This window comes from Balaenoptera acutorostrata, chromosome 7 (assembly GCF_949987535.1).
Source record: "Balaenoptera acutorostrata chromosome 7, mBalAcu1.1, whole genome shotgun sequence".
NCBI classification, from domain to species: Eukaryota; Metazoa; Chordata; class Mammalia; order Artiodactyla; family Balaenopteridae; genus Balaenoptera; species Balaenoptera acutorostrata.
In genome coordinates, this window is record NC_080070.1 from 39,061,519 (window position 1) to 39,075,676 (window position 14,158).

At 35.6% G+C, this 14,158-nt stretch overlaps 1 protein-coding gene across 2 annotated transcripts in view; it reads left to right on the plus strand.

Annotated features, from left to right (window-relative positions):
- The window catches only part of IMMP2L (inner mitochondrial membrane peptidase subunit 2), a 539,770-nt gene that overhangs the window by 104,773 nt on the left and 420,839 nt on the right, over window positions 1-14,158 (plus strand). Inside the window, exon 5 of one of the 2 annotated variants that reach the window (XM_057550482.1) lies at window positions 1,203-1,245. The exons of the other annotated variant lie outside the window; for it this stretch is intronic. Within the exon in view, the coding sequence (XP_057406465.1) occupies window positions 1,203-1,230 (28 nt within the window). The 3' untranslated portion in view covers window positions 1,231-1,245. Of the gene's footprint in view, window positions 1-1,202; window positions 1,246-14,158 lie in introns of those variants that run through there. 2 annotated transcript variants of the gene reach the window in all.

Here is a 14,158-nt window from a genome sequence, read left to right on the forward strand (position 1 = left end):
TCTTAGTCAGGTAGTATGGCTGGAATGTATTTAAATTTTTGTTGATGGATTCTATGTTCTTCTCCCATTATAGAATCTAATGGCTAGGTTTCTATAGTTTCCTCCTTTTCTTTCAACACATTATGAAAGGCTAAATATTAAGAAGTAAAAATTAGCAAGATCTGTTTGGTATCACTGATAAGGTTTTAGAATATTAGGTTTTTGATTAGGGGAAGACTTGGATCCTCTACATTTTACCTCACTTTTGCAAATGAAGAATTTGAGGCACAGGAAAATTAAGTGTTCTAGTCCTACTAGAACCTGGCCTTACCTGTCACTATTAGGTATTTCCAATAGTCTCGGCTGTACCTAATTTTACAATGTCAGTGCTAAAATGCTGGTGTAACTAGGTAGAGAATTTCCTCATGAATAATGATGAACTCACTGATGTGGTTTCAGTCAGTAACTGAGCAAGCCATATCCCTAGGGCAGTACCATTTGTTATCTAAAGGAAGGGAAGAGAGGGAAGGACAGCTCCTAGGCAGGGGACATGGAGTCTGTGATAGTAAGAAACGTTCAGGACTCAGAGTCAGAGGGCCTGGGATTCAGTTTTGATGGTGCCACTTACTAATGGTGTGACTTTGGGCAAAGTCCTAAACTCTGTAAAGTTTCTTCATGTATGGGATGGGAGTCATGATTGTTGCCATACTTACTTCATAGATTAACTGTGAAAATCAAGCTATTGTGAGAAAGAATCAAGGTTAAGTTTACCAATATTCACGACTACTGCTACGTTCCAGGCAGTACTGCAGACCCCAGTAATAAAGGAGACAATTAAAACTTTTGTAACATATTATGAAAGGCCGAAAATTAAGTGAAATTTACCAGGAAATCTGATTGATATCATTGATAAGTATTTAGAATAATAGGTACTTTTTCCAAGTTATAAACCTGACTCTTCAAGACAGGACTTTGTCTCCTTTTATCCTCAAGGAGATTACAACCAGTTGTAGCTGTGTGTTGATGGAGATTGTTAAATAAAGCAGTTTTACAAACTGTTAATACTAGATTGAAGATAGGAAATGAGTGTCAGCAGTATATCAAAAAGGAGGAGGAAGATTATTTGCTTAGGAAGGATGGGGGTAACTCTTTTTTTTTTTTTTCATTGTTTTATTTTAAACCATCCCTTTTATGCTGTAACATCTTTCTTGTTCTTCTACTAGAGACCAAAGCACTATTACTACTCTTTGAGTCAGCAGGAGATTGAATAATTGTGCTTCAATCAAGGACCTCATCTTTTATTTTTACCTCTAAAGGATTATTTGGCTTCACTGAGATTTTGGGTCTCAATTTTAAGATTCATACATTGCTGGCAATCTTTATGGACTATACTAGCACTAATATTTAAGCAAATGATGACCATATAGTGTTAGGGTTTCTGATTGTAAGCTATTTGTCATTTATAATTGTGCTAAATATTTCTACATTTATAAGTTTTTTTTCTGGTTTCTGAAATGCACATTTTTGTTCATATTTCAGTATATCTGAAATTAGGACACATCTTTAAATTGATAGCTTCTTAAGTTCCTTGTTGGCTATCTGGTGGTTTTGATGAACTTATCATTGTCTGTGCATGTGTGAATGTGGTTATAGTGTCAATGCTTTAATTGAATTATGTGTATTTTAGGTACCACCATAATTTCCAAATCCAAGATTTGGCCTTGGAAAGATAAATTGTACATATATAAAGGCATGGAAGCAGAGCAGTGGAATATTTGACAGAGTTTTAAAAAACAAACAAGTATTAAATGATAAGAAAGCGTTGTGTCATAGTTGGTTGCTTTTTTTCTTTCTTGGTGGTACATAATAAAGGTACGTCATATAATGCTGGTGTTTCGGGTTCACTGAAGCATACTATGTTATTTTAGCTTGAGTAATTTAAATGAGATGACTTATGATCTAGAGGAAATTTTAAGAAGGTGTGTTCATGGAAAGTGAATGTCATTTCAGAAGTCATATGTTTACTTACAGACTCTGTTAAAGTTTACTTTTAAAAAGAATCATGAGTCCTATTCAAACATAAAATGAATGTGTCAAAGATTTTGTTTAGCTCATTAATAATGAGGGAACCGGTAAGATAATACAACTCGTTCACAGGAGAGTTAAAAGCGCACACATACACAGGCAATCAGGGATGTTGAAATGAATGTACTGCCAAACTCGTCAGTATCCACAGGACAATGATCCTGTGGATCATGATCGTCAATTATTTTTTCTCCCCCACTGGACACAATTTATTTACATTTCTATGGAAAAAAGTCATTTTTATTAATATGTATTTTACAACTTAAAGAGTGGTGAAGTAGCCGAAAGACAGTGAAAGGCTTAAAAGCCCTGCTACAATTGGATAACCTAGATGGGTACACCGATAGGATACCCACTAATACTTTTTTTTTCATCTTTTAACCTCTATCACATTTTCTGACAAATCTTAGTGTTTGGAAGGTTTCCCAACAGGCCTTTTACTGACCTTTAACTTCATAGGAAGGATTGCGTTCAGACCATGCTAGAAAGATCAGTACCTTACGGCTTCTTCTTCCATCACTCACTACTCCATCTAGCTGTATTGAAACGTTACTAATTTTCTTTTTTTTTCTTCTTGGCCGCGCTGCATGGCTTGAGGGATCTCAGTTCCCTGACCAGGGATTGAAACTGGGCTACGGCAGTGAAAGCCCAGAAGCCTAACTCTAGAATGTTACTAATTTTGAATTTCTCATATCTTTGGGTCAGTAGGTTGAATGTAGCCCAGATTGTATTTTGGGGTAGAGAAAAAATTTTTTTAAAACTTGTAAATTAAGAATTGACACATACTTACTGATCACATACCTGTTAAAGCCCAGCTAATTAAAATCATATTTTGCCCCAAGAATTAATTCTTAATAATGAAACTGTACAAATTAAAAAATTCTAGCAATAGTTTCTAGAAATGTTTCTTAGAAAAGATATAAACAACAGATTCTTAATGAACTTAGCTATATCTGAAAATGAGTGTTGTACATAATACCTTTAATATTTTAGTGAATTGAGAATAAAATGTTTCCCATATTTTATGTGATCTTCTTAAATATGGAAAAATGGAAAATTAAATGTACTTGGAGAGCAGAATGAAAATTATTATAACAAAATATGTATTACTTCAAAATTGAGAGTAAATTAAAGTTTTCTTACTGTTTTTGACTCATTGGTTTTGGAAACAGGTATTTCATTTTCTGGTAGCTATATGACTGAGCATAAATTGTCACTTGAGAATTACTTCAAATCAAAACTGTTTCAATTTATTGTTATAAAATTGTCTTTGTGTTGAGTATATGAATGCATAAAGTTCTTATTGAGTATCCAGACACATCTATCTGTTAATATATTTATCAATTGGTAATATACATTTTTGAGACATAACACTTTACATTTAAAAGTTTGGCATTTAATTTGGGCTGAACTTCCCAAGCCACAGGGAAGTACTCATTGATTCATTAATTTATTTAGTAAATATTTGAGTGCCTACTGTATATTAATCACTTACAAATGCATGTTATTTTAGGGAGCTTTTTCTTTCCGTAACTTAAAAGAACAGGAATGATTGGGCTTTACTGTGTGAGAGTGATTTGGGGTTAGCTTGAGACGCTGGTAGGAGGTAGCCAATCAGTTAATACCTGCACTGCTCAAAATCATCCTGTGCACTAGTGGCAGCTCCCCTCCAGTCTTTTTTTCTTGTCCCTCACTGACTCAAGGGCAGAGAGTTGAGTCTATATTAATAGTAAGAGTCATCTTTGTTTCATCATGTCCTGTAGGTAGCATTCACCTCTATATGTACTTTATCAGTTTAAGGCAGGAGTTGACATCAAATAAAGGTACAACTTAATTTGAATACTTTTACAGTAATACATGTCATAACATCTATTTATATATGTTAAATAGATGCACAAATGTGTCTATGAATCTATTACTAATGAAATTTTTTTTTGATCTTAAACAACAGAAATTATTTTCTCACAGTTCTAGAGGCTAGAAGTTGAGATCTAAGTGTTGGCAATGTTGGTTTCTTTTGAGGCCTCTCTCCTTGCCTTGTAGATGGCTGACTTCTCTTTGTGTCTTTACCTGGTGTCTCCTCTGCGCAGAAGAATCCTTCCAAATTTCCTCTTCTTATAAGGAGACCAGTCAAGTTGGATTCGGGTCCACCCTAATGATTTAATCTCATCCTAATTACCTTTCTTGTTTTTGTTTTTGTTTTTGTTTTTTTACTAATGGGCTTTTATGGAGGTCGTTGAGGGACTGTGTTGATCAGGGAAAATTCAGAGGAGTAGATCTATTGTAAAGGTGGGGAGAAGGCATAAAGGAAACAAGCTAAAGGATTAGATGCTTTGAGTTTTTATGGCCATAAAATGAAATCAGCCAAGAACAGAAGTATTGTGCTGATCCGTACAGATATCACTTCCAATTGTTGTAGCAACAGACTGTTACCCATGATAATGACAATAGGGTGAGAAAAGTCAAATGCAAATTAAATAATCAGAATTGGAGCAGCATGTGGTTTAGTAAGTGCTTCCCCAGATGGGGGATTTGGTACAGATAGAGCCTCAGGCAAAGTAATAGTCCCTTCCTTCATTATTTTTGAGTACCTGCTATGTGTCAGGCACTGCTCTAGGTACTTGGGATAGGTCAGTGAACAAAATGATATGGATCCCTGCCCTGTGACTAATGTAAGAATGTAGTATCTCCTAGAAGTATCTTCCTTCCTCAGACCCGCTGCCCGTTAGTGACTAGAATTGTTTTAAGTCTGTGTGGAAAGACACTATTAGTTTTATATTTCCTGTGACCTATATATTTTCTCTTACTGTCTGCTTAAGCCTTCCTTTTAAAAAAGTATTTACTGATTTCTTATGCTACTAGTGATATGTCCAGAGAAAATGTAGGATTTCTTTCTTGATTAAGTAGCATTCAGGCATTTTGTTTTGGCAATACGGTGTTTCAGTCACTAATTAAGCTCTATTAATTTGTGGCCTTTATGCAATTGGTCTGTTTGATAGCATTTCTTCCTTTAATACTAAATCAGTTTGCATTTCCTCCTCCTTTCTTTCCTACTTTGTTTTCTTGTTGCTCCCTTTTCTTCAATTAATTCTGTTTTCCAACCTCTACTCTTTCAGCGCTCCACAAAAAGGATCATCTAATTTGAGCTCTAAAACTATTTGAAAATGCTCATAATATCTTGAGCGTGCTTGAACTCCTGTCCTCTATTTGTACTTTAAAGTTTCATTATTCTTAGTCTTCAAATTTGTGCTTCTTTTTATTTGCCATGGCCTTGTATGGTGTTGCTCCTCTGAAGCCTAAAGTGCTTTAAACTAGTGTGTGTGTGTGTGTGTGTGTGTGTGTGAGTGTACATACACATGTTTGCCAACGCATTAGCTGAGCTACAATAAAAAAAATGTGTGTGTGTATTAACAGATATATGAATATGCAGATTATTTTAAAACATAAGAGAAAGGACCTTATAATTAATGGAAAAAAACAAATTCGAGTCAGATAGTAGGGAAACAGAAAATTAAATAACAAACTTAAACTTCTCCCAAGTGATGAGGCAACTTTTTTTTTTTTTATAAAAAGGCTGCATTTAAGAATTACTTTCATAGAAATTAAGGCTATACCTTTAATATTTACAAAGAAGTAATTTAAAAGGCTATTTAAACATTTTTTTATCTTTCAAAGTTGGATACTGTCAAGATGCACACACAATATTCTTTACACTTAAATTTTCACGTCTATAATGCATTTAAAAATTTCCTCCCTTTATAATCAGAAAATCAAATTACTCACCTTCTAACCCCCCCACTTCTTTCCATTGTGCCTGTGTAGAAAAAATTGAAAATAAGTTTAGAATGTTTACAGTGATCCACACATTTAAAAATAGAGGGAGAAAAGTAAAAAATAAAAATAGAGGGAAAATTGGTAGTAGCTAACATATTTGAATTAAATATAATATTGGGCTGCCCAAAAGGTTCATTCGGGTTTTTCCATAAGATGGCTCCAGTAGCACTTAGTTGTCTTTAACTCTTCAAAACAATTTTGTTAGATTCTATTGTGACAGCTGTGCATTTAAAAAAAGACTTATCAAAATGGGTGAATTTTCGTGTAGCCATTTTAATGTTGAAGATGGAAGGAAAACAACATTTTCGGCATATGCTTTATTATTTCAAGAAAGGTAAAAACGCAACCAAAATTCAGAAAAAGATTTGTGCAGTGTATGGAGAAGGTGCTGTGACTGATCGAACATGTCAAAAGTGGTTTGTGAAGTTTCGTGCTAGAGATTTCTCACTGCATGATGCTCCGTGGTCGGGTAGACCAGTTGAAGTTGACAGCGATCAAATCAAGACATTAATTGAGAACAATCTACGTTTACCACGCTGGAGATAGCCGACATACTCAAAGTACCAAAATCAAGCGTTGAAAATCATTTGCACCAGCTTGGTTTTGTGAATCACTTTGATGTTTGCGTTCCACATAAGTTAAGCGAAAAAAACCTTCTTGACCATATTTCCGCATGGGATTCTCTACTGAAACGTAATGAAAACGTTCTGTTTTTAAAACAAATTGTGACGGTGATGAAAAGTGGATACTGTACAACAATGTGTAACGGAAGAGATCGTGGGACAAGCAAAATGAACCACCACCAACCACACCAGAGGCCGGTCTTCATCCAAAGAAGGTGATGTTGTGTATATGGTGGGATTGGAAGGGAGTCCTCTATTATGAGCTCCTTCTGGAAAACCAAACAATTAATTCCAACAAGTACTGCTCCCAGTTAGACCAACTGAAAGCAACACTTGATGAAAAACGACCAGAATTCATCAACAGAAAACGCATAGTCTTCCATCAGGATAGCGCAAGACCACGTGTTTCTTTGATGACCAGGCAAAACCTGTTACAGCTTGGCTGGGAAGTTCTGATTCATCTGCCGTATTCACCAGACATTGCACCTTTGGATTTCCATTTATTTCGGTCTTTGCAAAATTCTCTTAATGGAAAAAATTTCAATTCCCCGGAAGACTGTAAAAGGCACCTGGAACAGTTCTTTGCTCAAAAAGGTAAAAAGTTTTGGGAAGATGGAATTCTGAAGTTGCCAAAAAATGGCAGAGGGTAGTGGAACAAAAGGGTGAATACGTTGTTCAATAAAGTTCTTGGTGAAAAGGAAAAATGTGTCTTTTATTTTTACTTAAAATCCAAAGGCACTTTCTGGCCAGCCCAATAGCTTTTGAGACCTTAATAATTTCAGCCTTTTCAGTGTTGTGTCAGAACATTTGAAAAAGTAGATTGTGAAGTCCCACCTAGATATTTTGAGAATTCTGTTGTGTGAAGCTTGGACTGGGAAGGAATGTAAAACAGTACACTAAGATGTCCTCATACTGAGAACTGTTCAGAGGAGCCTTGATACATGTTTGAGCTCTACGTGCTCAGGTTTCCTGGGAAGTAAGGTTTACCAGGTTTCCTGGGAATTAAGTTCACACCATTAAGCTCTCCATGATTGTGTCCTCTGTGTCCTTTACCAGCCCACTCAGGTTTCCTCCTCTGGTGACCGTGGTCATAATACTGTTTTGAAGGTAGCCTGGTACTTGGATAGATTCACAAAATAGCTTACTCTATTGTATTTGAAAAATGGGCTATGTTATGGGGCATAGGTATAAATAGTTAACAGAGGAAAATTTTTGTTTAATATATTGTGTGGTCTTGTGTGACTCGCACTTTCTAGGTTTCATTTTCTCACTTTTAAAAGGGGATTGAATGAGATAATCTTCAGATCTCCATCTTAAAAAAAATCTATGCTATTACATGTATATATTTTCACTAAGTGATTTAAAAGTTTTGTTGGATGTTCTGGAAAGAAAAGTGAAGTGAAAAACCCTCAGTACTTCCAAAGCATATGTGCAATTGAGACATTCTAGATGGTTGTGTTCCGCTTTGATGTTCTTGTCAACATAGAGGCTTTTGTTCTGTTTTATTTAAATGGTAATTATAACTAGGACCAAGCCAGCTCAGTTTGGCTTTTCAGTTCAAAGGATTTGCTTGGGTAGCAGAGGTTAATTATATGGGAAAACTTAAGGTTAAAAACACTTTTCCTCCTATGATTTACAAAGGACCTCCTCGCATATAACTTTAGAAAATTTTGTTAGTATTTACATCCAGCATTGCAGTGTTATGTGCTTCATTAGATGCATCCAGTCCTACTTTATTTGTACTAGATTTTTTTGGTTGGTAGCTGGCAATTTTTTGAGGTAGCTACACATACATTGCAAGGAACACCTGGGCCTTCTCCTTAGCACAGGCCACTACTGTAGATTAGAGATGTACCTTGTAGCCATCCTTAATCTGATGGCTGGTTTCAGGGTTAGTTCGTCCAATATCCTGGCATTGATGAAAGTTTATATTGGGAGCAGAGGGCCATTAAAGGGGTAAAATCCAGTATTTGGAAGGTCTAGAAAATCAGTCAACTGCAAATGATGAAGTTCTCAAATGTATGTCTCTAAAGCTACTTCCAGTGATTGAAACCAATTTTGAAAAGGCAAAAACTTGAAATAGTTTCTGATAAAACTTCCGGTAGATAAAATGCAATAAGATTATCTTGGGACTGATTTGTGGAACATGGTAGGTGGCTCCCAGAAGGGAATCTCTACTCTGCAGTGAACACTAAACTATATACCTTTAGACGTTCCTGAGATAACTAGCTCAGACGACAGTACCTGCAGAGCTCTTATGCATTTTCACCCTGCCTTGTGTTCTAGGTAGCTGTGTACTTGTCGTTCTCTGACATAATATGCAGGCACAGGTTTGCTCTCCACAGGTGGTCAAGTCTGGGAGTGCAGTTTTGAGGAGGTATGAGAATAGGTGAGTCAGAAAGAGTGCCTGAGATGGGGACCCTGGGGTGATAGAGTGGAGATTGGAAGGGGTGATTGGGAAGAATCACTTCTGAAAACTAGAGATGAGAGGATTAGCCGTGGAGTATGCAGATGCAATAGCTAGGCAAGGAGATAAGCACCAGGGGGAAGCAGTTCCGGAAGAAGAGTAGATACGGGGGTGCAGGACAGCATGGTTTGAGATGAGTCAGCCCCGGGTCTAGGTATAGCAAGGCTGTTTCTAACTGCTGGACCCCACCTTGATTTGATAATGTGTCCATTGCTTCTTTGTTGCCGAATAATGTCCTCATAAGAGTGCGAAGCTCCTCTGGGGGCATATAGTGTTTCCTAGTCATATTTTATCCTATTGTTGCCTAGCACATAGTGGACAAATTAAAAAATTGTTGAATGTAGTTCATATTTTCCAAGTGGGGAATAAGGGTTGTAATTTCTATTTTATGAGTGTGTGTGTGTGTGTGTGTGTGTGTGTGTGTGTGTGTGTGTGTGTTTGAGGATGAGAAAGTTATTATTCAGTAGCTGATCGCCTTACTGGTCAGCATCTGTCTTCTAGGAAGATGAATGACCAAGCCTACACATTCTTTTCACATTGACCTTTGTATGCTTTCTGTTGACTATCAGCTTCATCCAGATTGTAAACAACAACCTAGAAGACAAAGGTTTTATATTCCATCATCATTTCTTCTAGCCACACAGTTTTATGTGAATAGGACAGTCTAGTAAAGGAGAGGTTGTTTACCTTGAATTAGACTTCCCAGGAGATAGTTCTAGCTTTTACTTTTGATTAAAATTTGAGTTTTTGTTTTCTAGAGGATTTCCAGACATTATTATAAAAAGAACCATGTTTGGAAAGAGTGAGTATGGGACTCCTGAATAAAATACTAAACTAAAACGTCTTATTCTAATTAGTTCTGTAAGTAGTTGTATAACTTTATTGTTTAAAATCCCTTTCTATGCTTAAAATTCTAATGGATTTGATTGTGTGTGTGTGTGTGTATTTATATATAAACAGTATTCTTTGAAACGACTAGGAAGTCACTTTAAAAATAATGAGACTGGGCTTCCCTGGTGGCGCAGTGGTTGAGAGTCTGCCTGCTAATGCAGGGAACACGGGTTCGCGCCCTGGTCTGGGAGGATCCCACATGCCGCGGAGCGACTAGGCCCGTGTGCCACAACTACTGAGCCTGCGCTTCTGGAGCCTTTGCTCCGCAACAGGAGAGGCCGCGATAGTGAGAGGCCCGCGCACCGTGATGAAGAGTGGCCCCCGCTTGCCACAACTGGAAAAAGCCCTAGCACAGAAACGAAGACCCAACATAGCAATCAATCAATCAATCAATAAATAAATCTTAAAAAAAAAAAATAATGAGACTTACCCAGTACTAAGAAACTGAGTGTTTTTTTGTTTGAGAGATACTTTAAAACATTTAATACTATCATGACTCATTACGATTGGCCTTTAATAGGTAAAGGATTGGTTTACCAATCTTGTGGATTGGTTTCTGCCTCAGGAATATTTTGCTTTTATAAATTCCATGGAATAACAAGGAACAAATTCATACATGCTCATGTGAAATAATGTTAAAGAAAACTTAGGAGTTGAAAACTTTGAGGAACAGCTTTTTCTGGCACACATGCTGAGAGTGGTGTTGCATCATCAGAGATAATGACATTGTTAAGATCCTGGTGCTTTATGACATGTATATAGTTAATCATTCATAGGCAGGTCATATTCAGTTGTGCAGGTTGTGTATTGCATAACTATAGTGATGTATGTAGAGCTTACAAGTCTGTATGAGGCAGCACTGGGGGTGAATAAGACAGAAAATACTCCCTCACTTCTAAAGTCTCTGTCCTAGTGGGCCAGATAGATAATAAACAAGTAGATAAATAGATATTTCTGTCAAATATATCAGATAAACATAAGTGCTATACAAATAATAAAAAGTGTGATGTGGTAGCGTCCTGATAACTAGTTTAGATTAGGTGGTCAGAAAGAAATAATAAAATGAAAACAAACAATTTAAAAATCTTTAATAAGTGGCACAATTAAAATTGTTTTATATACATCTTTTGAGATTGTCATTTTTATACTTCCTATTGCTGAGGATACTGAGTCTGTCACAGTTCTTTGTTTTCACTCTGGATTTTTTCAAACGGTTTTAGCAGTGGATGTGTTTTTTAAAAGATCTATTTTGGCTGATTTTCATAAATAGAGAGTAACTATGTAATTTAATGTCAAATTCTTTGAATTTAACTCTGTGACAAGATTCCAAGTATAAAACAGGGTTTTAAAAAATTTGAGTAACTTTGTGTTTTTACACAGTGAGAAAAATTCTTTTTTAAGTATTCAGTGATATGTATATCTAAGCTTGAGAAGAAAAGACTTGGAAGATAACTGAGTCCTGTCTTAGTTAAAAATGCATCTTTATTTAACTTTTCTACTGTCTTTATGAAATGTTATGAGAAATTTAGTTTTTGTATTCTTACATTGTTTGCTTAAAACTGTTTGTTTTTTTAGGGGGTAATGTATTTCCTTCCAGCCTATTTTCTATCTTTTTTTTTTTTTTTTTTAAACAAAGTGTTTTCATGTTGCCGCTTGGGTTTTATGTCGATCATATTAAATAGCTTCAAAATAGAAGATCAAATTGGTATGCCATAATTTATGTAATCGTTCTCTTATTTTAATAATTTTTTTTTCTGGACTTTTGCTGTTATAAGTAATTCTGTGATAGACATTTTGTGGCTTACAGATTTTTTTCTGCATATTGGATATCTTAAGGGAGATTGTCTAAATGTGAATTTCTAAGTACTAATTCCTTTGTTGCCAAAAGAGCATAAACGTTTTTTAATAGAAATTAAGGAAGTTTTGATTCTATGATTATTAAAAATTATGATTAGCCATTCTATGAGGGTTTTAACTAGAAAAAACAAAGCAAAATTTCTGAAAGAGAAACTATACTTTGTTCTACAAAGTTTAGAACTAGAGTTTTTGGTTTAGTTTTGGTAAAGTCTGATGAAGGCAACACTTTAGGAGGGTAATCAAAGCTTGGAACCACTTACATTTATCAAAAAACAATTTTAAAGTTTAACTGATATAATTTATCTGCTCATGTCTTAATTTCTGTCTTTCGGATCCTCTAAAAACTTTCTAGTAACACAAAAAGATAAAAGCAGATAGTTCTTCAGCTAATCCTCAACTGTGCAAGTCATTTCTTTCTCTTATGGTCTTCAATTCATTCTACCACACTTTTATGGACCTCCCACACTCTTATTTCTTCTACTACATTTATGGACTTACCCACCCAAGGGTCAGACTTAAAGTCTTAGATTGAAGATTAAGTAGACTGGAGAGAACCTTTGTCCTCTTGCAGTTTGAACGTTATTTTTCTGGCCACCTATTCTGCGTGGATGGGTATTAGGTTACTATGGTCTTTTGCCTATAAAGAGTTTATAGATTAATAAAATTAATAAGTAAAATACTTTATATGAGAACCTGAGATCCAGTAGGCAAAATGACTTGCTCATGAGGGTACAAAATTCTCCTTTTCCATTGACCAGTGATATCATGAGAAGGTCTAAAGTGCATTAGTGGTGGATGTTACCATGCAACAAATTGTGTTTCTTCTCATGTTTATCTGTATTTTATTATCTAACAAAGGCACTATAAATCCTGGCCTTACACTATGGGAGTGCTACATGTGTAGTAACTCTTACTGAGATGGGGCATTTTTTGTCCTCAACATAAAATAGGGCACAGTGTAATTAAATTTAATAGTGTCTATTGTTTGTTTACTTCCTGGAGTAAAAGAGAAAACAATAAAAATATTCATGAGCTGGTAAAGGTTCTTATTTTGTGCATCCAGCATCCAGGAAAATACTTGGTTACCCTGCTTAGATCCTTTCAAACAAAGTTCAGGGACTTCTCTGCTGGTCCAGTGGTGCAGACTCTGTGCTTCCATTGTAGGGGGCATGGGTTTGATCCCTGGTCCAGCAACTAAGATCCCACATGCCATGCTGCAGAGACGTGGCAAAAAAAAAAAAAAAAAAAGAAAATATTATTTTTTAAAAATGAAGAGTTTAAAATAGTTATCCCACTACTTTCTAAGTGATTAATATTATTTGGCTTGCTTAAGTAAGGATTTTGGCTTGAGGATGGAGTATCTGGTATTTTAGCAAGTTTTGGTGTAAAGTACAAAAATTTTATCTTCAATTACTTATCTTTTCCGTAGGCTAGCAGCAACAGATACTCTCAGAATTATAGATCTGTTATAAACCCAGATTTAAAAAAAAATTGGACCAGGTTGAAAGGCATACTCGATATCTAGCTTTCCCTAAAAATTTATATTTATATGCTTTAAAAACTTTTTTATCCTACCAGGAAAGAAAGGAAGGATAATATTTTAGTGTGCATTATTTTTAGATAAAATAGCAGTAGTTTTCGGACATATGTCATTTAGCTTATTCAGGAGGCATACTGCAGAAATTGTGAAAATATCAAGTACATTTTCCTCATCTTATTATTAATTTCCAATATCCTGACCTTATTATGTATTTTCCAATTTCACTTTTTTTGTTTTTCCAATTAGAATGTTCTAATCGGGACCTCAAACAGGGCTTTGTTATTTATGAGATAAAGCCAGACAGACAGGAAGTAGAGTGACTCGAGTATAATGTGTTACCTTATGTTTGCTTTGTCTACGTGTGGTTCCTGTCCAGGAACTCATGTCCATCCACCTAGATTTAGAGCTAAGACCCTAAGCCTTCTGATGTGATTCTGGTCCAGCATGCTTTCCATGTTTCCCTTCTCCTGCTGTGAATTTGATTCTTGAGTGTGCGTTTCTCAAAGTGTGAGCTGACCTGTCCAGTAAAGAAACTTATGAAATTATATGCCACTATTATAAATGTTTGTGAAAAGCTCGAAAAGATCCCTGGGATGGTATCATTTCTCTAAAGTTCTGTTGCCATTGAAAGGCAAGATTCAGCTGTTGAAGTCTCAGTTTAAAAAAAAACTGTTTCATCTGGGTTGAAGTTAAGTTAGATGTGAATCTTTAAATTCTTAATTCTTCTGGGCTATTGTGAAAGGATGATGCTTGTAAGTATGAAATCAGGGATGTTGTGTTAATTGTTTTTTGTTGTTGTTTTTAAGCTGACTTTCAGTGCTTTTGTTATCTACTAGGTAGATAGTATCCTGCTGCTCTTGATTCAGGTCCCATGCCTAGCAC